Raw genomic sequence first — 23,102 nt, forward strand, 5'->3', positions numbered from 1 at the left:
GATTGAGTGCTACAGCTAAACACAGAGGCCGCAAACAAAATAAAAGTTATGTTTTTTATTGTACACGTACCTAAATGTCATTTATTATTAAAAGTGCTTGCTGTTCTATTGTGTGCATATTTTCATATTTGCACACACGCACACATACAGTCCGCCTAGGAGTCCATAAATTCCGCAATAGTAATATTTATGATTCACAGCACTTAGAAGCAGAGGAGGCACAAGAAGTGCTATATAAAACAAGTGCAGTTGTTATTGTTATTTTCATTATCAAGGAGAAAGGCTGCGCATTCATGTGTCACACTCTGACAAAGAGGGATGGGAGATAAAAGGAGGCCGTCGCCATGAGTGCTTCTTACCTCTCCACTACTGCCCCGCTACCCTGCCCCCGCTCCTGCCGACTTCCAGAACGCCTTAAGGCTTCTTTCAAAGAACCCTGGACAGGTCCATTGTGAACCCGTGTCTGTATCGAGCCGAGCACCCCCAGCAACAACACCCGCTCCAGGCAGCAGGGGACGCGCCTCATCCCGCACAGGTAGCTCAGGAGGTGGAGCGCCTGCTGCAGAGATCTGTGCTTACCATGGAGGCCTGGGGGAGGGGCTGGGAGGGCATTGGCCAGCATACCTAATAGCTGCCTTTCCGACTCCCACCTCGCATAAATTCGTATTGTTTCATTAAAAATGCCTTTTATCTAAGCACTGAACACCAATGCGATTTGTGGCGTTCGCCGAATATAAGAATATTATTTCAAACTATAAGATTTGATTTCAGACAAGGAGCGCAGGCCACTGAAATCTCCTCGTTTCCAGGCAGCCTTTCTCTCATCAACTTTCCTTTCTTGCTGAGTGAGTGCTAAAGCTAAACACAGAGGCCGCGAACAGAATAAAAGTTATGTTTTTATTGTACATGTACCTAAATGTCATTTATTATTAAAAGTGCTTGCTGTTCTATCGTGTGCATATTTTCATATTTGCACACACGCACACATAAAGTCCGGCTAGGAGTCCGTAAATTGCGCAATAGTAATATCTATCATTCACAGCACTTAGAAGCAGAGGAGGCACAAGAAGCGCTATATAAAACAAGTTTAGTTGGTATTGTTATTTTCATTATTAGAATTCATTGCCAGCACAACAAATTAGCAGCTCTTCCTTTTAGGACACGTTAGTTCAACTAATTACTTTTGTTTAAGTTTACTCTTTATATCAATCATCACAAGATCTCTAGTTCTTGTTTTGTGGAGCTCAAACATGTCATGGCCACTTCATGGGATTTTGCATTACAGTTATGGAATGGATATACATGTTAATTTAAAGAAAGTCTCGTAAATGAAAACAGAAACTTCTTGAATCAGATCTTTGATATGAGGTCAAGATAGGTGTCCAATTCAGAGCTTTTGGATAGAGGCATAGCAAAGTATATGGGCCCTAAACCAGCTATTGTTTGCCCGTTATGCCACAGGCATGTATTGCAACTTTGTTGTTTTCCTAAAATATGTTATTTTATGGGACAATGTTATTAACCTTCTGCTCAAACCCCAGCCTGTTGTACCAAACCCAGCAAATAATAGTCCAAAAATAATCCCGGGTCAAAACCAGCAAGTAAACAAATCTCTACCTCTCTCTCTCTCTCTCTACCACTCTACCCCTCTCTACCTCCTTCTACCTCTCTCTCTACTTCTCCACACCTCTCTCTCCCTACCTCTCTATCCCTTTCTACCTCTCTATCCCTTTCTACCTCCCTCTACCTCTCTCTCTACCTGTCTATCTCTTACTCTACCTCTCTATCTCTCTCTACTTCTCAACCTCAATATCTACCTCTCTCTACCTCTTATCTCTACCTCTACCTCTCTCCATCTTTTTACCTCTACTTCTCTACTTCTCTCTACCTCTCTACACATCTCTATCTCTCTCTACCACTCTACCTTTACCTCTCGCTCTACCTCTCTCTCTCCCTCTTTCTCTACATCTCTACCTCTCTCTCTACCTCTCTCCCTCTACACCTCTCTCTCTACCTCTCTCCCTCTACCTCTCTCCCTCTACCTCTCTCCCTCTACCTCTCCCTACCTCTCTACACCTCTCTACCTTTACCTCTCACTACCTCTATACACCTCTCTCTATCTACCTCTCTATCTCTCGCACTATCTCTCGCTGTCTCTACCTCTCTCGCTCTACCTCTCTCTCTACCCCTCTGTACCTCTCTCTATCTACCTCTCTCTCTCCCTCTCTCTCTCCCTCTCTCTCTACCTCTCTCCCTCTGCCTCTCTCTCTCTGCCCCTCTCTCTCTCTCTCTGCCTCTCTCTCTCTACCTCTCTACCTTTCTATTTCTACCTCTCTACCGCTCTTTACCTCTCTCCCTGCCTCTCTCTCTATATCTCTCTCTACTTCTCTCTCTCTCTACCTCTCTCTATCTCCTTCACCTCTCTCTCCCTCTCACTACCTCTACCTCTCTCCCTCTCTACCTCTACACCTCTCTTTACCTCGACCTCTCTTGACCTCTCGCTCTACCTCTCTCTATACCTCTCTACACCTCTCTACACCTCTCTACCTCTACCGCTCTCTACCACTCTACCTCAACCTCTCTCTATCTCTCTTCCTCTCTCTCTACCTCTCCCTCTCTACCACTCTCTCTAGCTCTCTCTACCCATCTCTCTCTAACTCTCTCTCTACCTCTCTCTCTCAAACCCTCTCTCTCTCTACCGCTCTCTCTCTCTCTCTACCTCTCTACACCTCGCTACCTCTCTACACCTCTCTACCTATCTACCTCTCTACCTCTCTACCTCTCTACCTCTCTACACCTCTCTACCTCTCTACACCTCGCTACCTCTCTACACCTCTCTACCTCTCTCTTTTTACCTCTCTCTCTACAGCTCAAACTTTAATAATGCGAGACCTATTGCATTGCAAATGCTTGGTTGCTTTGTCTGTAAGTTGTTTCTCTTCATCCCACCTCTTGACACCCTGAAATGTTTTGCAGATTTGTGCTTCACAGAAAATGCTCACCAAAGAAAGTAGCTGTGGCTGTGCTCTAGAACACCCTTTCCAATCTTCATCTCTAGCTTTCACTGATCTGTTTTCGGAAAACAACTATAAAAGTGGCTTTAGCCTTAGTAGCATTTTATATTTATTCAACTCTCTTCAGTAAAAATGTTTGGCTCGCCATATTGCAGGAAGTCTCGGTTTCAGTGTGATCTACTAATTACTTTTACATAGTATAACTCTTGTGTGATACATATATTTTGAAAATATGTTTTTCTCCTTGTTAAGGTTCTCATGTTTTTGTTATTTCGTAATAGCCCAACAGATGGTTCTATCCATGTAGAAGCTGAACAGAAAAAAGATGCTGAAGACGAAGCCATTCAAAATGATCAAGGGCAGCATGAAGCAGAAACAGGTCTGTGGGTTTTCACAATTCATTCTATCACCACTACTTTCGCTTCCAAATCTACCCATCTTCATTCTGTTAATTGGTGTCTTCTGTTTTCAATAGAAAAAGAAATATCAGAGGATGTAATTTGTTGTCCTTTCTTTTTAACCCAGTCAGAGAACGTTAGGGTGTTTTTCCTTGCTGCGATCCTCTACAGCGGTTCAATTATGGTCATAGACAGTTTAAACCACTTATCTGAAAGAGACACGTTAGTGATAGATTCCTTACCTTAGAATATCCCCAGGCGTCAGACTGGATCTGGAAAGTTTTGCTTAGCAGTACCCCTGCACGTCAGTAGGTGGCGTCCTGCGGCTCCGCGTCCGTCGCTGGCGTCGTATGCACAGAGACAATTCCTATTCCTGACCGACGGGGTGTACTAGGAGGGGTCTGAGGACCTTCTTGCAGCTCGCTTTGGTGGTGATCTAAACTAGATTGACAATATGAAGAATCCCAGCAAGCTGGAATTATCTCCACACCCTGATACACTGTCCCCCTCCTCCGTAGCTACGGAGGTGGTGGGTTAATTTTGTGATAAGGCGTAGGGGGGGGGGGGCTCTTAACCTCAAATTCCCTAAAGTGCCTCTCCGGGCAAATCTCCTCACTGCAGTGCTTCAGCAGCGGCCTCCTCTACAGAGCTGCTACTACCCTTCAATAACGCTCCTTAAATGTAACACAGGGGTGCCTGTGCATACAAGGCAACCCCAGTTTCATCGCAGTGCACCTACTACCAGAGTGTCTAGTGGTCCAGGGCTCTGTTTCTCCAAGGGCTTTTTGGCACTCTATTCCAACTCTGTGTGGGACACAGTGGCACAGGTGCTGTCACAGTGTCTAGCGGAGGCTTGGAAGGTGCTCGCCCAAGCAATTGCCGAAGCAAAGATGTGGCGGGATTCACCATCCATTGTGGTCTTGACCCCGCATCCTCCATAGACAGAGCAATTTGTATGACAGCTGTTAGGTCCCAGGACTAGCGGACAGATCAGTCCACCGCCACCTCTCCCACCGCAGCCTCAGGACCTTCCTAGTCTGCTGTTTCAGCCCGCTGTTTCGGGCCCACCACACGCCAGTGGGCGGCAGGATTCTCCATCACCTCCCCCACTGGTGCGCCATCACTTTGGACTGGTGGGTTCTGTGAACAGTCCGAAGGGGCTACTCCTCCCCTTCGAGGCTACTTCTCCTGCTATGCCACATCCGTACCACCGCATGTCGGGAGATCACTTAACGCCTTGCAAACAGGAAGTTGCGGCACCCTTGGACTAGAGAGCATCAAGCGCGTGTTACACCTTCGGAACGTCCATCGTTTACTAGACCCGTAAGACTGGATGGTAGCGTTGCACTTGCAGGAAGCCTACTTTCACGTCCTGCCAGCCCACCGGCGTTACCTGCGGTTCACGGTTGGCCACAAGCACTTTCAGTTCACCGGGCTCCCCTTTGGGCCTTAACAGCGCCCTTTGGGTAAAGTGATGGTGGTGGTCACGGCTCGTCTGCGCAGATCAGGGGTGTCGGTCTTCCTCTACCTCAGCGACTGGTTGTTGAAGGCGGGCTCGCCACCAGACAGTTGTCACCCACCTTCAGACTACGGCCGACCTCCTGCATTTGCTGGGGTTCTCCATCAATGTGCAGAAGTCGCACCTGAGTCCCTCTCAGAAGTTCCCCTTCATCAGAGCGATTCGGGATTCGATGCGTTTTCCGGTTTTCCACCCGAGCACCGAGTCCGGGATATTCAGGCTATGATTCCGATCTTTCAGCCTCTTATTCCGGGTTCCAGTCGGGATAACCCTCTGGCTCCTGGGCCTGATGGCCTCCTGCATGTGCAACATGCCAGGTGGCATATGCGGGCTCTGCAGTAGGACCTGAAGTTCCAGTGGGCACAGCATCAGGGCAACCTGTCCGATCATGTCCAGATCTCGGAAGGCACTGCACGACAATTGCAGTGGTGGCTCACGAATCGTGATTGAGTCAATGGCAGATCCCTCTCCCTTCCCCAACCGGAGCACACAGTGGTGACGGATGCGTCCCTCCTGGGATGGGGTGGTCACTTGGGAGTGGTGCGGAGATCAGAGGCCTCTGGTCTCCTGCGGAGTCCCGGCTCCATATCAACTTTTTGGAGCTTCGGCCGATTCGACTTGCACTGAAAGCATTCCTTCCCTCTGTCCCAGTTAAAGTTAACTCGAGCCTCAGCATCACAAAATGGATGGACAAAGGGTTTCCTGCCTTGGGAGGTGCTAGCACCACCCCAGACAGGATTTTGTGTATTGGGTAGGACAGGCCTGAAAGGAATGAGACATGCCTGGGGCACACAAGGTGTCCCTGTGCATACACCGGTTCAAACCAGTTGCTGGGGCACTCCAGCCCCAGCTCTGGTGCGAAACCGGACAAAGGATAGGGGGTGTAACCAACCCCTTCCTGGTCCCACCCATAGGAGGGACCTAGTCATAGTACAGCCCCCTTTAGGAGGATAAAGGTAGGAGCTGTTCCCATTCCAAATTATATTAATCCTGACTTGAAACTTTACAAGAAGAAACTCTGGACTTCGACGTTCTGCTCCACAGAAGACTGAAGAAATCTCCCTTGTGGCCAAGGAGTGACCACCCTGCACAAGCAGGCACCATCAAGCATTCCAGTGGTTCACTTTGTCGTCTTCCCTGGTGGATCCAGACTTCAGAGCCCGACGAGACACGGATCTCCAGACCTCTCCGACCTCAACTCACATCTGCAGCACAGCTGAGATCCTTGGGTGCGACGAGACACGTGGGACCGGCCATCTTGAAGAAACTGCACTTCCCTTCCAGCACGACTTCAGAGGCATCCTCGACGAAGTGCTTTGGGGATTGAGAAGGCCCAGCCCCGAGCAGCTCCTGCACAGAAGATCAGCCCTCCAGCATCCACGAGATCTGCGTGGGGCCCTTTTGCTTGATTGCTGCTCGACGCGTTGTCTGGTCACTTGCCGGCTGGCTAGTGGCCTCCTAGACGACGATCCTTGAAATCTACACCGCTGCTCCAGACTGGCCCTTGCTTTCCTGCAAAGGAGAAGCACCCCGGACCCTCCTGGTCCGCACCAGACGCCTTTTCCACTCACCGCGTGGGTTACCTTTGCCAAGGCCTGTTGACGCCGAATCCGGAACCAACACCGCCGACAGCGAGAGCCTGCGTGGGACAGCTCGTGCCTCCATCCTGGTCGTCCAAGACACCTCCTGGTCCACGTGGCTGCAGAGTCAAGCGTCCACTCTTCACCTGATCGCGACGACAGCATCTGGTTCCTTCCTGGTTCCACACCAGTCACTGGCTAGTGACTGTGAACATTGTCCCCTCTACTTTCAGGTCTTCATCTTCCTTGATCCACCCTTGGATCACTCCTGACAGCTTCCTCCTGGTCGCCTGCAGCATCTTTCCTCAAGGCTCCATAGACTTCAACGCGGAAACCCGACACACTTAAACACCTATGCACCCGCAGCCCCTGGGTGAGGTAACAAGAGCATTTTGGTGCTCAAGGGTAGATTGACTCTCCTAGTGTCCAGATTTCCAGTCGTTTTAGTCCTAGCTAGTCGGAACTGTCTATTACTTACCTTTTCGTAATTTGTACTGTCCATTGACTTTGTTACACATCTCGCGTGTGAGTTCACACTCTGCACACGCGTCCCGTGGGCCTCCTATTACTTACATAAGGTTAGGGTAGTGTAGTCTCAGCGATCCTACAGCCTCTGGACAGCTCCATTCCTTCTATCGATTTCCTTATACCACTTGTTTAGTATATGGTTTGTTGCGCCCCTAGGGCAACATTGTAATTTGTGCAACTTATCTTATTTTTCTTAAGAGTCTTGTCATGTGCTTAGACCTCTGATCTCATAAAGAGTTCAGAGGTGTTTGTTACCAATAAATATCTTGTCTATTTTCATAACAACCTGTGTGGTGTCCTTTCTCTTGGTATTCAAGGGGTTATATGTGGTCAAACAGCTGGCTTCACATGCCAAAAGAGTTTAGCCTAAGACTGCTTTGTCCATGCTACCATTAGGATAGCTGGTCTATAAGGTTGACTTACAACCAATCACCATAAGGGTTGTTTGGACTGATACAAGGTGATCACTAGAACTAGTGAGCATCATATATCAGGCCAACTTCTCACTGTGGGGAGAACCTTGGTTAGATCTATTTGCCACCGAAGAGAACGCGCATTGTCATCACTTCTTTCATTTACGGAAAATCCGCAAAATTGCCCGCTTTCTCACCACAGAAGCCCTTACCCTGACCTTACTGGCTTTGGTAATCTCCAGAATAGATTACGCCAACTCTCTCTATGTTGGTATTCCTGCCCACCCGCTGAATCGATTGCAGCTGGTCCAGAACCAGGCTGCTCGGCTAATCTTCTGCCAGCCTAGGCATCAGCATGTCCGCCCCCTGTTAAAGACACTTCACTAGCTCCCTATAGCCGAGCGTTGTAATTTTAAATTAGGCTGCACCATTTTTAATTCCCTGGCCGGCCTTGGCCCGTTATTCATCTCCTCTTTACTTCACCAGTATGCTCCTCCCCGCTACCTCCGTTCTTCTCATCTGGCCCTACTCAAGACACCTGTCTTTAAACGCAAGAAACACGGAGGGCTCAGATTTTCGTTTCTTGCTCCATCTTTCTGGAATGCCCTCCCTTTAGAATGCAGGCTCACTACTTTCTATACTCACTTTAGATCTGTTCTTAAAACCTATCTGTTCCGTAGAGCATACAACTAGATCTTCCTCTTTTCTCTCTTCCGCCTTGACAGCTTCTCTTCTGTCTCCATTTACTCACAGCGCCAAGAAACCGTTAGGTGTTAGTTGTGCTTTACAAGAACCTTTACATAACACACAAATAACTTCTGCGCGTTTCAAGAACCTTTACATAACACACACATAACTTCTGCGCGTTGGAATTTCCAAGGCGCTGTGGACTAATGCGTCCATTGCAGGGGCCTGTGTTCGACCTCATGTTCACAGGTTCAAATCCTGGCGCGCCACTCAGCCTTTCATCCCAGAGGTCGATAAAATGAGTACCATTGAGTTGGGTAACAATGAACATCTGTTATTCCCCGCCAAGAGACCTCTGGGTGAACGTGCGCTTTACAAATACACATGTTATGTTATGTTAAAGGCGACACTCGCTCAGCAACACTTTTCATCGCGAGTGCTTCCGCGGTCTTTTGTATGCCTTTCCGCCTATACCACTTCTGCCAAGAGTGCTGAAGAAGATTCTGCGCGACAGGGCCCAAGTCATCGTTGTGGCTCCGGATAGGGCATTAATATACTGGTATCCCGAGCTACTCAGCATGGCGATCCATCCGACTGCCTCTTCGGGAGGGTCTTCTGTCGCAGCAGCAGGGGATGTCCTCCACCCGAACGTCCAGCCTCCACCTCTATGCGTGGAGATTTGGCAGCGACAGTTGACAGCTTTCGATCTTCCTCCTGAAGTCTTTGATGCCATTCTGGTAGTCTGGCGTCCCTCCACTAAGACAGTATACGCCTATATGTGGAACAAGTTTGGGGCATGGTGCACAGCAAAGTCAATGGATCCCCTTTCTGCCCCTCTTCTGAGATCTTTCTGTTCCTATTATCCTTGGCCCACCATGGCTCTGCTCTGGGCCCTATCAAAGGTTATCTTTCGGCCATCTCTGTCTTTCTAAGGCTTCCAGACCGCCTTCTCTTTTTAAGTCTCCGGTTGTTAACCGTTTCCTGAAAGGCATTATGCACAAGTTTCCTAGTATACCGTTTCCTCCTGTACCGCTCATTATGCCTCAATGAGACTTAAACCTTGTCTTGACATATCTGATGTGTGCTCCCTTTGAGCCTCTTCATAACTGTCCTTTGCATCTTCTTACTCTAAAGACTGCTTTCCTGGTAGCTATCACCTCTGCCAGAAGAATGAGTGAGCTCCAGGCCCTTTTCTTCTAAACCCCCTTTTCTTTCTGTTCATCCGGACAAGGTGGTTTTAAGATCCCGTCCTTCCTTTTTGCCAAGGGTTGTTACGCCTTTCCACATCGGGTAGACCATCACTTTGCCCACCTTCTTTCCACCTCCGCATCCCTCGAAAGAGGAAGAAAGGCTCCACTATCTGGACCCAAAACGTGCGCTCTCGTTCTATCTGAAGCGCACACAACAGTTCCAGGTGAATGACCAGCTCTTTGTTGGCTATGTGGGCACCAAAAAAGGTTGGGCTGTGCACAAAAGGACCATCTTTCGATGGGGCGTTCTCTGCATCAAAGCCCATTACTCGTTGGCTAAGAAGGTGCCTCCTGTGTGGCTGCGTGCCCATTCCACCAGGGTGACTGGAGTCACTACTGCTTTGGGACGCGGCGTTCCCTTGGAGGACATTTGTCAGGCAGCTAATTGGGCCTCTCTGCACACGTTTACCAAGCATTTTTGCCTTGACAGTCAAGTCCGGAGAGACTGCTTCTTTGGCCGTTCTTTTCTCCATGACTTTCTGGTGTAATCTTGTTTGCAGACCCACCACCGGGGTTGGTATTGCGGGGGTATCTATTCTAAGGTACGGAATCTATCACTAACGTGTCTCTTTCAGATGCACAAGTTACTACTTGTGTAATGATATATCTGTAAGAGACATTAGTTAGTGATAGATTCCTTACCGCCCCACCCATCCTCCCCGGTCTGCAAACTGATCACTAGGGTTAAGGTCATCCCTTTCAGGGCCCTAGTTTCAATGCACCAGTGGTCAGTATCTTGCATGGCTCATCGTTCTTGGCGCGAAAAGTTGTGGACAGAACTGACGCCAGCGCGCATGGGTGGGTGCCTAAGTAGTCTCCGTGACGTCATCTCACCACATACGACATCAGCGACGGACGCGGAGCCGCAGGACGCCACTTACTGACTGCTAAGTAAAACTTTCCGGATCCAGTCTGACGCCTGGGGATATTCTGAGGTAAGGAATCTATCACTAACTAATGTCTCTTACAGATATATCGTTACACAAGTAGTAACTTGTGCCTTAATGCAGATAACCTGTTAGGGTTTATGTATAATCTGTATAATAGGTATTTAAGTATTGGATTTAATAAACAATTATGATAAAAAGATAATCTTAGGCAAATCAGCAGTTTTCCCCTTTAATTGCAATAGAAAGTAATTGTAGTCGATGGGGGACATTGAAACCTTTGAGGTATAACCCATCATTGAAAATGAGCAAAGTCCTTGATGTAAGCTGGTAGTTACTTGATCAAAGATGTGTGGATGTGTAGCTCTGTGGTCTCTGAGTTTCTAATGTTTAAATATGAAATTAAAACTGTGGAATGTGCAAGACTTCATAACTTCTGCAACTCTTTTTATCTCATTCAATATCTAAGATTTCCTTTGACTTACTTCTTGAACCTATTGCCTGCCATATTATTAAAAATGATTTTGTTTGTGACATGACCATGCAAAGTAATAGCACGCTTCACATTATGAGGAAATGTCAATTCTAAACCAAGCTTTTCTCAAAGCAAATTTTTGCCACGTTGAAAGATATTGGTCCAGTTTTCAAAGTTTCTCGATGGCCCGCATGTTTGTAAAGCTATTAATCTTGAAATTCTTTCTGCAAAATTTGTTTTTTAATTATACTGGAAATTAGTCCAAATGGTGAAGCTAGGTTTGGCTTAATTTCTAGGTCAAATTATATGGTCCATAAGTATGATTAAGACCCTTAGGTGCATTTTGGTTATTCAAAGTTTGACAGCTGCAGGATTTTTGGCAAAAATTGGCATATGGTCCTATCACCCTATTTAGATTGCATATTTAGGCTTTACACTCTAAATAGTGCGGACTGAACAGCTGCCAATTTTTGGTTCAAGTGCTGCATTTGCCAAACACTAAATAACCCCCCATAGTTATTAGTTGAGAACCAAACTGGTATCCTCTGAGTGTTCTATTTCCCTTCATTCAAAAATAAATATAACACATGGTCAGCAACGCTGCCCGTACTGTTCTTTTCTGGTTACTTAAAAAAAATATCCTTAAACATTGAACATCAAATCACTCTCCTCACGAGGAAGACTGGCTCAATGGCCTATTAGCATTGTCAAATGTATAAGGAGAAAGATATGTATGATTTTCAGGCTTAAAATCCAGTATAAAGCTTTTTTTTTTTTTTACTCCACTTATCATTCTGCATCTTTGGTATAATAATGGGGTCATACGCCACAAGAAACTACTAATACCACCAGATTTGGTTTGTCCTGGTATTACCACATCATTATGACCTCCTTCGTTTGGAATGAGGGATAACGTGGTAACTGTACATTTTCCAATTCTGAGCTACAGAACTGGGACTAATCAGTTTTACTCTGTTTTGTCTTCTGAAATTTGTGTGAGAAAAACTGCCAAATCTGTGTGCTAATTTTATACACGTTCCTTTCAGCATTACCAGTCCAGTCAGAATGAGGCCAATGACTGTAATATTAGGCATTTCAAGCCATATTTGCTTATTTTTAGGATAATTCATTTTACTTTCTAATAGCATTTTTTTCAAGTCTACAATATATACAAGTATAGGTTATACCTGGATGTGATGAAGTATTCAGCATACGTTCATCAAAACTGTTGGTAAATGATATATTATTGTTCACCACATGTGCTTGTGTAGTATATATTTAAAATAGGGGACCCCCTTCTCATCAAATGAATGAGTAGATCATCATTCCTAATCAATTATTCAAATACAGAATTTCTTCTCTATGCAGTAGAATATACTCTGTTTCAGCCCATTTCTGGAGCTCACATTGCCATCTCTTTATGGGGGCGGAAGCAGAGCTTGTTTCCATGACATGGTAATCATTTGCTCTTCTAAAGGCATAGATAATTCCAAGAATCTGGAGGAGACTCTACCAGAGGGAGGTCAGAAGAACAGAACCATTATGTCACTTTCAGCGTACTTGAGGTCCTGGTAGTCTTTATCTGTGAGAGGGAAATTATATTGCCAATAGTCTGCTTTGTTGGACAACCCAAAGCTTTTGCTAAACCATCATTTAGGCATTACACCTCTGTAGATTTTGTGCAGCATACTGGTTGCCAGGTATGCTCTATGTATTTTGTAGATCTTGATATTTGTGAACCTAACATTCTTAGAGACTGTCTGTGGATAAACTACAATGGAAGTCTATTCTTGATCATTTAAGAACATCCTGTTGAAACCATTTTTCCACTTTATTTCTCAGTTTGGTCAGGGGGTCTTTCCTGGCCTCCAGTTGTTTCCTGTACATCCAGGATATCAACTACCTACCATTTTCCATGCTAATGCTAACTTGACCATTGTTCATCAGAAATTGCCTTTTATGAGAGCCATAGTAGTCCTTAATTAATGCTTTAGATTGAAGCTGCCTGTTTACAACCAAAGTTCCCTCAGTAAGTATTTCCACTTATTCCCATGGCTTTTGGTCCTTTATTTTACAGTACCCATAGGTTTTGGGAAGACTTTTCAGTGGAATTGAGAGTGTGTAGTGTCCCTCCATGAGATCTGTTATGTGCTTCCTGCCAACAGTGGAGAACTACAGAGGAAATGTACTCAGAGGTTTGTCCTTCTGTTTCAATATATTGAACAGCCTACTGTCCTGCTTTATAGCCAAAGCAAGCCCAGTCTCACGGATAGAGCGCCATCCAGCCATCTAGTAAGCCATTGTAGCTGTGCAGATAAATAGTATAACTCCATATCCGGGGCACCCATTCCTCCTTCAGTTTTGTAAGTGCAACTCTTTTCTTCCCGGTCCCCAAACCAGGTCTCAAATCACTCTAATCTAATTCTTTGAATGGGGCTCTAGGGTTAGCCACAGGTAGGTTTGTAAAGTAATCTCAGGAATATCACTGCAAAAATCTGTTAGAGGTTGTAGTCAAGCAAGTGTTGATCCAAAATGCCCATCCGGTATGTCTGTGTAGTATACTTTTATACCTAGGTAGTGAAATGTGTGTGGTTCCCATGTTATTACCAGGTATGTCTGTTTACGTTTTAATGTGGGTAGGAGGAGGATTTTTAACTACAGGGAATAGACTAGATTTGCTCCAGTTAATCTTCAGACCTGCTAGCCCGTCCATCATATTTAATATCATAAATATTGACTTTAAGTTCCCTCTTCAATCTTTCATATAACATAATATGAGTTGCGTAGAGGGAAATCCAGTGGACTCTGTCTACCAGAGTAAGAGCCTACTCCTTGCCACTTCTCAATGCTTCAGCCGAAGGTTCCACCGCTAGGGCAAGTAATATTGAGTATAGTGGACGTCCTTGTTTTGTTTCTGTTGTGAAAATGGGTATACAATGGGTATGATCTTTAATACATGAAATAGACGTCCGATATTCAAAGAAGTAATGATCTCTAGTACATGAAATAGACGTAAGATGTTAAGAAAAGTAATGCAACCCAGTATAAAACCATTCCTGGTCAGTATGAACTAATTTTGACATACAGCGGAGTAGACCTCTGGCTAGTATTTTGCTGAGTAATTTATGAATTATGTTCAAAATGGAGAGTCGATGAATTAATGTCGAATTAAGGTTTAAGCAGCGAGACAAACTGAGCTTCAGGTGATGGCCTACTTCAAGTGCAGCCTTCTATAATACCAGCAATTTGGATATCAGTATTTTATGGTATGTACGGTAACACTCAACTGGTAAGCTCAAGATAGCTTCCCTCCTCTTTTGTACTGTTATAGGGTGATCTAACGTCTCCTTGTATTCCAAGTCTACACTTGGGCGATTAATCAAGTCAAGGAAAATATTTATGGCCTTGTCAGAGCCATAGTCTAATTTTTTATGTAAAGCTGAACAATATTTGAGAAAGCATGTAGACAGTGAAGAATGTGACATTTTCTGACTCTAATGGTGGTGATTGGTGGGATATCTACTTTAATATCTGACTAGTCTGGCTGGTAGTCTACCTGATTTATTAGCTTAGGCATGTGTTTGCATTTAATATTTTGAATAGTATATGCAGGATAACCTCTGTATCAATGTAGCATGTTGTAAGAAATTGGATTATTTGGAGTGGGCAAGTGCAATGCAGCATTGTGATTGGTCTGAGCGCTGTGTTTCGGTGCTCTGGCAGTGGGAGCCTAGGCATGCTCTCAACAGCCTGGGTGGAGAACATGCAAATTGCGCATGATGCTTTGCCCTGCCCGAGACAGCTGGCCAAAGCGTCATGCACACTTAGAGTGCCCACCACTCCTCGCTCTGCTGTGCTCTGGCATCACAGAGCCCAGCACCGCCCGCACATAACCAACTGAGTCTCTGCAGTAGGAAAAATAAAATGATAATAACGCTGCGTTATCATTTTATTTTTCCTCTTTGAACTGTTTGGAGAGCAGTGGGGCGACGCTCCTCTGCCTTAGCCCTGAGGCCGACTGCAAGGGAGCATGGGTTTGATACACCCACCAGATTTGTCCTGATCAAAGATGTCGGAGTACTTAGACTGCGCCCTCGCGCACTGACGTCAGTACCCTTAGGCAACTTTTGACTAAACTTTTTCGATCCTTTTTGATCATTTTTCTCTAAGTCAATCGACTCGACGGTGCCGGTAGGGATGCCCGGGTTTAAACCCTGCGTTTACTGCAACCGACTGATGCCGGTTACCGACCCCGATCGCCGGTGCCTTCACTGTCTGGGCCCCGACCACCATGACAAGTCCTGCTCCGACTGCCGGGCCCTGACGTCCAAAGCTAGACGGGAGTGGTCCTGCAAGCGACTCGAGCTCCAGCAGTGAGCCCCGCGCCGCTTGCGGTCCCGGTCCGCAAGGAGGTCGAGGGACCGGTCGTGGGGCCGGAGTCACCACAGTTCCGGGAGTCGTCTTCGGGTTCGAAGTCCTTAAGTAAGAGGCACAAGAAGTCGAAGAGGTGACCTCTCTCTTCTGACTCCCCCCAATGCTCGCGCGACGCGGACGGGGGTTCGGGCGACACCCCCGCGGCTCCGCCGTAGCCGCAGGCGTCGCGGCCTGCTCCACACCCGCCGGCCCCTGGGCAGAACGCGACGCCGGAGGAGATCGAAGCCTTCCTCACGGCCATGAGGTCGTTCGTTCCTCCGTCGGGTTCCGCGTCGCCTTCGGGCCCCGTGGTGCTTTGGCCCCGGTGCCGTTGGGTGCTTCGGCGCCGTCAGCAACTTCGGTCCTGATGCCGCAGGGTCCCGCTGGATCCGGATCCGGGTCGTCGCCTGTCGACCTTACGACCTCGCCGGCGCCGGCCCCCAGGGTGTCTCCTCCGGCGCCGTCCCAGGACGACGGCGGCCCCGGTCCCACCCTCGATTCGGGTCCGACGTCGGAGCATCGCCACTCGGCGCCGTATTCGATGCCGCTTGGAGATTTTTATTTCTATGACCAGGCCCCATCATTTACACCTGAGTACCAGGTGATGGGTGACGAGGGGGATTGGGAGGGGTCCGAGGACCCTCTGGCATGTGAGTGCCAGTCTTCTCAGGACTGGACAGGTGAGCTTGGGGATGCCAGTGGTCTGGATACTTCGCCCGACACTGGTTTTGTCTCCCCTCCTACCATGGCTACGGAGGAGGGGGCTGCCTATAGTGTGGTGCTGACGCGGGCTGCCAAGGCCTTGGGCCTAGAGCTCCCGTCGCGGCTGTGAGGTCTAACCTCCTCACTGAGGTCCTTAAACCGCAGGCAAGCTCAGCTGAGCCTCTGCTGCCGTTTAATGAGGCCTTGACGGACGTTCTTCTGGGCACTTGGTCCAAACCCGCTACAGGTACGCCCATAGATAAGAAAGTGGCCAGGCGCCACCGCCCGGCTCCGGACGACCCTTGCTTCCTGTCCACATACCCCACCCCCGAGAGCCTGGTCATCCAGGCCTCTAACTCCCAGACCGCATTCCCGAAGGCTCCCCCGATCGGGAATCCAAGAGGTAGGAGCAATACGGGAAAAAGGTATTCTCCTCTCTAAGTTTGGGGATGCGGTCAGTCAACACCGCGTGCCTCTTGGGCCGTTACACCCACTCTCTGTGGGACACAATCGCAGGCTTGCTGCAACAATGTCCGGAGGGGGTCCGGCCTAAACTCGCCCAAGCCCTTGTGGATGGTCGAGATGCAGCACGGTATTCCATCCGGTGTGGGCTGGATACCATGGACTCACTGGGCAGAGCGATGGCAACGACGGTGGCGATTCGACGCCACGCCTGGTTGAGGTCCGCCAACTTTTTGGCAGATATCCAAAATACTCTTATGGACATGCCGTTTGTTGGCCGTCGCCTCTTTGGCGACAAGGCAGACCATGCGCTTGAGCGCTTTAAGGACTCCAGGGCTACGGCCAAGTCCTTGGGCCTCTCGGCCCGTGCCAGCAAACGGTCGCCTCTCGCTCCTTTCGTGGGCAAGGAAGGGGCGCCCCCACACATCCTGCCAGCCACGGGCCGCACCCTAACATCCAGCACGGTGGCAGACGTGAAAACCGCCGTGGCGGCGGTCAGGGACATCGGCGAGGACAGTTCACACCTACCCCTGCAGCATCCGCCTCGAAACCCTACTAGTCCGAGCTTTCAGGCCCATGTGACGCCAGTCGGGGGCAGAGTTCGCCATCACCACCACCACTGGCGCTCTGTCACATCGGACAGGTGGGTGCTGCAAATCGTCCGAAGGGGCTACTCCCTCCCCTTCGAGGTGACCCCTCCAGCCATGCCACCGCAGTACCACCGCGTGTCGGGGGATCACTTGAAAGTTCTACTAGAGAAAGTTACGGCCCTCTTGGCCAAGTGGGCCATCGAGCGTGTTCCTGGTCCAGAATTAGGGTGTGGTTGTTACTCCCACTACTTTCTTGTACCCAAGCAGGGCAACAGGGGCCTACGCCCTATCTTGGACCAATGGAACATCAACGGCAGGAGAAGTTCAAGATGCTGATTTTGGCTCAGGTCTAAGCTGCCCTGGACCCGGGACACTGGATGGTAGCGTTGGACTTGCAGGACGCTTATTTCCACATTCCCGTCCTGCCGGCCCACCGGCATTACCTGTGGTTCACTGTAGGCACGAGCACTTTCCGTTTACCGTGCTCTCCTTCGGCCTTACCAGCGCCCCGCGGGTGTTCACGAAAATGATGGCGGTGGTCGCAGCTCATCTGCGCAAGTTAGGGGTTTCAGTCTTCCCCTACCTCGACGACTGGTTGTTGAAGGCGGGCTCGCCCCAGACAGTCGTCAGCCACCTCCAGACTACGGCCGACCTCCTGCACCTGCTGGGGTTCTCCATCAATGTGCCGAAGTCACACCTGTGTCCCTCTCAGAAGCTCCTCTTCATCCGAGCGGTTCTAGACTCGGCGCAGTTTCGGGTTTATCCTCCCGAACAGCGGGTTTGGGATATTGAGGCTCTGATTCCGATCTTTCAGCCGTTATCCCGAGTCTCGGTCTGGTTGTCACTGCGGCTTCTGGGGCTGATGGCCTCCTGCATCCTACTTGTGCAGCACGCCAGGTGGCGGATGCGGGCTCTGCAGTGGGACCTGAAGTTTCAGTGGGCCCAGCATCAGGGCAACTTGTCCGACCATGTCTTGATCTCGGAGGGCCCTGCAAGACAGTTGCAGTGGTGGCTCACGGACCGCGATTGGGTCAGTGGCAGATCCCTCTCCCTACCCCAACCGGAGCACGTAGTTGTGACGGACGCGTCCCTCCAGGGCTGGGGGGGCCACATGGGAGATCAGAGGCCTCTGGTCTCCGGCGGAGTCCCGGCTCCATATCAAACTTCTGGAGCTACGGGCGATCCGGCTTGCACTGAAGGCATTCCTCCCATCTGTCCGGGGGAGTGTAGTGCAGGTGTTCACGGACAACACCACCGCCATGTGGTACTCCAACAAACAGGGCGGGGTGGGGTCGTGGACCCTGTGCCATGAGGCTCTGCGCCTCTGGCAGTGGCTGGAACATCAGGGCGTGACCTTGGTGGTTCAACACCTTCCAGGCTCCCTGAACGCCAGGGCGGACGAACTCAGCTGTCGGTGCATGATAGATCACAAATGGCGTCTGAACTCGGACGTGGCGCAAGGCCTCTTTCAGCAGTGGGGAGAGCCTTGGCAAGATCTATTCACCACAGAAAAGAACACGCAATGTCATCAGTTCTGCGCGTTGGAATTTCCAAGGCGGCACTCCCTCGGAGACGCTTTTCGTTGCGAGTGGAGCTGCGGTCTGTTGTACGCCTTTCCGCCTATACCACTTCTGCCCAGAGTGCTGAAGAAGATCAGGCGCGACCGGGCCCAAGTCATCCTTGTGGTTCTGGACTGGGCACGGAGATACTGGTATCCCGAGCTACTCAGCATGTCAGTTGATCCCCCGATTCGTCTGCCTCTTCAGGAGGACCTTCTGTCGCAGCAGCAGGGGACGGTCCTCCACCCGAACCTGTCCAGTCTCCACCTCCATGCTTGGAGATTGAGCGGCGACAATTGAGGCCATTTGACTTGCCTCCTGAAGTTTGTAATGTGATTTTGGCAGCCAGGCGTCCCTTCACAAAGTCGGTATATGCCTGCAGGTGGAACAGATTTGTGGCATGGTGCACAGCAAAGGCTGTGGATCCACTCTCTGCCCCTCTTTCTGAGGTTCTCCTCTTCCTTCTTTCTCTTGCCCAGCAGGGCTCTGCTCTGGGCACTCTCAAGGGCTACCTTTCTGCCCTTTCTGCCTTCCGCCTGTGGAGGTATTCCATAACTGCTTACGGGATACGTCATGGTGGCTAAAAAACAACGCGCTCCAGTTTAATGCCGGGAAGACGGAGGTGCTTTTTGGCGCTGGTAACAAGATCCCCCGTCCACTTCCTGACAATTTCTGGCCTCCGGAGACAGCGACTAAATTGCGGCCAGTGGACTCAGTCCGTAACCTTGGGGTCGTGCTTGACCAGAAGCTTAGTATGGAAACACACGTAAAGAAAACGACTGCCTGTTGTTTTTCTATCTTACGGTCCCTGCGGAAGATTCTTCCACTCCTACCTTTCCAGGCATGTGCACAAGTGGTAAGATGCACAATCCTTAGCAGGTTGGACTATTGTAATGCCCTACTGTTGGAGTCCCCTGGCTTTTTGCTGGATAGACTCCAAAGAATGCAATCAGCGGCCGCCAGATTGGTTCTGGGGCTTCCTAGGAGAGCACATGGGCCAGCTGCTTTGGCTAAACTGCACTGGCTCCCTCTGAGACAGAGGATCCAATTTAAAGCTCTATGCCTCGTCTTCAAGGCCTTCCATGGATTGGGCCCTCTTCCCTTACAAGCAAAATTTGCTTGGTATACACCAACCAGACTGCTTCGCTCTTCAGCGGCGAGGCTGGTGAGGGTGCCCAGATTCAGAAAGGTTAGATCAGGGGGTAGATCTTTCGAGGTGGCCGCGGCCAAGCTTTGGAATCTATTCCCGTGGGAGATAAGGCAAAGCAAGGAGCTTCTCCCCTTTAGGAAAAAGGTCAAAACCTGGCTGTTTCCCAAACAACTTTAACTTGTGCACTCCATTCTGTTCCGCCTAACTCCGTCCCGCCCCTTTTGAGCCTCCAGCGCCAGGAAGCCTGTAAGGTGACCGTGCGCTCTATAAGTCATATAAATATAAATATTAAGGCTGCCTGATCAACCGTCTTTGTTCAAGTCCCCGATTGTAAATAGGTTCTTGAAGGGCATCACTCATATGTTTCCCCCTGTTCCTTTCGTGATGCCCCAGTGGAACTTGAACCTGGTTCTCACTTACCTGATGTGCGCTCCCTTTGAGCCGCTTCATAACTGTCCTCTCCGTCTTCTTACGCTTAAGACTGCTTTCCTGGTTGCCATCACCTCTGCCAGGAAAGTGAGTGAGCTCCAGGCTCTTTCCTCCAAGCCTCCTTTCCTTTCTATCCATCCGGACAAGGTTGTGTTGCGGACAAGACCCTCTTTCCTGCCCAAGGTAGTCACAGCCTTCCACATCAGGCAGTCCATCACTTTGCCCACCTTCTTTCCGCCTCCGCATCCCTCTAAAGAGGAAGAGCAGCTCCACCGTCTGGATCCAAAACGTGCGCTCTTATTCTATCTGGATCGCCCACACCAGTTCCGGGTGGATGACCAACTCTTTGTTGGTTACGTGGGCGCTAAGAAGGGACGGGCGGTGCACAAACGGACCATCTCTCGGTAGGTTGTGTTGTGTATCAAGGCATGCTACTCTTTGGCTAAGAAGGAGCCTCCTGTTGGGCTGAGGGCCCATTCCACTCGGGCCACGGCGGCTACTACTGCCCTGGGCCAGGGGGAGTCCCCTTGCAGGACATCTGTCAGGCAGGTACGTGGGCCTCGCTGCACATGTTCGCAAGACACTTTTGCCTGGACAGCCACATCTGGAGGGATGGCTTCTTTGGCTGTTCCGTCCTCCAGGACTTTCTGGTGTGATCATTGGTTCGCAGACCCACCACCGGGGTTGGTATTGCTGGGGTATCTATTCTAAGGTAAGGAATCTAATACTAGCATGTTTCTTTCAGATGCACAAGTAACTTACCTTCGGTAACGATATATCTGTAAGAAACAGTAGTTAGTATTAGATTCCTTACCGCCCCACCCATCCTCCCCGTTCTGCGAACCGATATCTAGGGTTAAAGTCATCCCCTTTCAGGGCCCTAGTTTCATGGCACCAGTGCTGGTTTTTATCATGGCTCTGCGTTTCTGGCGCAGAAAATCTGTGCATAAGAACTGACGTCAGCGCGCGAGGGCGGCGTCTAAGTCCTCCGATGACATCATCACGGCGCCGACGACGGACGCGGAGCCGCAGACGACGCCTACCGACGCGCAAGGATACTGCTACGTAAAAGTTTACGGATCCAGTCTGACGCCTGGGGATATTCTAAGGTAAGGAATCTAATACTAACTACTGTTTCTTATAGATATATCGTTACCGAAGGTAAGTAACCTGTGCTTTAGTCTTTTACGTCCCAAACAGCTTTAGGAGATTGCTTCTAGTGCCTCCAGGTCTTCAGAGGAGGCCCTTAGAGACTCAGAGGCAGTCAGGCAGATGATAACACCATGGTCCAGTTACCACTGGTCAGCTGGATACTTCCAGGTAAAGGCTTCTTGCAACTTGTATATACACTAGAGGTCAGACTTGGAGTCCGCTTTTTTTTGTCTTGGGTCCAAGAGGCAGTGAGCAGGTTCAGCCCTTTAGTACTTCTCGCAGGTCTCGGGTAACAGGTCCAGAAAGTGTTATGAAGCGGATGCCAGGGGTGCCACATTTATGCTTGGCACTAGCTAATGGGTTGGCGTGACTCCTTGCACCTCTCTAACCAATGGGGTGGAAGTTGCCAGGTCCTGACCTACCTACTTTTTCAGTAGTTCCTGTTTGCCTTATTGTAAACAAGCTCAAAATGTCATGTCTGGACATTTTCCTGATGGCGAAAGTATTTGTCCACACTAAGCTCTGAGGGTTGGGTAGTTTGGAGCAGGCGCTGTACCCACAACTAACCCAGAGACCGACGTCTGGCAGGACAAAAGACCAAAAGCAAGGTCTTTTGGCACCCAGTCAGGGGATCCACAAGAATTGTCTTGGCATCCTGATCTGGAAGAAACACCTTAGTTATAGATTCCTTACCTTAGAATTACCCCTAGGCGTCCGACTGGATCCAGAATGTTTTTCGTCAGCAGTACCTCTGCGCATCAGAAGGAGGCGTTGGTCGGCTCCGTGTTTGTCATTGACGTCGTGTTGCCAGGATGATGTCACGGTAACCACGTAGACACCGCCCTCGCGCACTGACGTCAATTATTTATTTTTCCGCGCCAGCCAGCGCAGATTTGGGAAGAGTGGTACCTCCAGTCACTTTTTGACTGACTTTTTTCTCGACTTTTGTCGACTTCTTTTTCGAGGTTTCGACTCCTGGTGCACGAGGGATTCCCGGCTTCAAGGCATGCGGTTCCTGTAACCGACTGATGTCTGTGATGGATCCGCACCTCATGTACCTCTTTAGCCTGGAGCTTGACCACGACCCAGAGTCGTGCTCCGACTGCTGGTCGATGGCGCCGAATGCTTTGCAGGAGTGGTCCCGAAAGCTGTTTGAGCGCCGGCAGTCGGCTCCACTCCGTTCGAGGTCCCAGTTGCGAGGGAGATGGAAGGACCGTTTGCGGAGCCACCACCATTAGTCCAAGTCATCGAAATATTCGCACTCGGGGTCGGGTAAGTCGAAGCCTAAGAAGAAGTCGAAGAAGCATCGTCGCTCTTCAACTTCTCCTCGTTGGTCGGCCGACCTGATTAGGGATGCGGGTGGTGCCACTCCCTAGGCTCCGCGCGTGGAGCTCAAAGAGTCGACTCTGTGTTCCCCTCCCTTCCCGGGACCCAGAGCAACTCGTGCCCAGCTTCCCAGCTTCGTACGTTCTACGAAGCGATGAATGCCATCTTTGGCCGGCCCGAAACAGCGGCGTGCCTTCGTGCCCCGCGGACTCGGTTGGGGGGGGCTAGGTCTTCTCCGCCATTGGCTCTGGCCCTGGCGCCGCAGGCCCCCCTTGCATCCAGACCTGGATCCAGATCGGCGCCGGTTGACAGCCTCCTCCGGCACCTATACCGCATTCAACGCTGGCCAGCCCCCGGCCGGCGTGGACCCCAACCTTCATCCCGACATGGACCCAGAGTCGGTCCGGCATCGCCCAACGCCGGATCCAGCGCCGAGAGGGGTTTTCGTGGCCCTGTTCACTCCTTGGGTCCCTTTTCGACAAGAAGGACACCCAGAGGATGAGGAGGGGGACTGGAACGGGGTCAAGTGACCCTCTGACCGACCAGTTAGATGAACAGGGCTGGAGAG

General features: G+C 49.7%; 1 protein-coding gene across 2 annotated transcripts in view; it reads left to right on the forward strand.

The window, feature by feature from the left end:
• Window positions 1–23,102, forward strand: part of LOC147661202 (serine/threonine-protein kinase Nek1-like) — a 1,124,062-nt gene that overhangs the window by 826,821 nt on the left and 274,139 nt on the right. For both annotated transcript variants that reach the window (XM_086951243.1, XM_086951242.1), the window contains one exon: window positions 3,296–3,393. In XM_086951243.1, the coding sequence (XP_086807369.1) occupies window positions 3,296–3,393 (98 nt within the window). The remainder of the gene's footprint in view (window positions 1–3,295; window positions 3,394–23,102) is intronic.

Source organism: Lissotriton vulgaris, unplaced genomic scaffold (genome assembly GCF_964263255.1).
Source record: "Lissotriton vulgaris unplaced genomic scaffold, aLisVul1.2 SCAFFOLD_228, whole genome shotgun sequence".
Taxonomy (NCBI): domain Eukaryota; kingdom Metazoa; phylum Chordata; class Amphibia; order Caudata; family Salamandridae; genus Lissotriton; species Lissotriton vulgaris.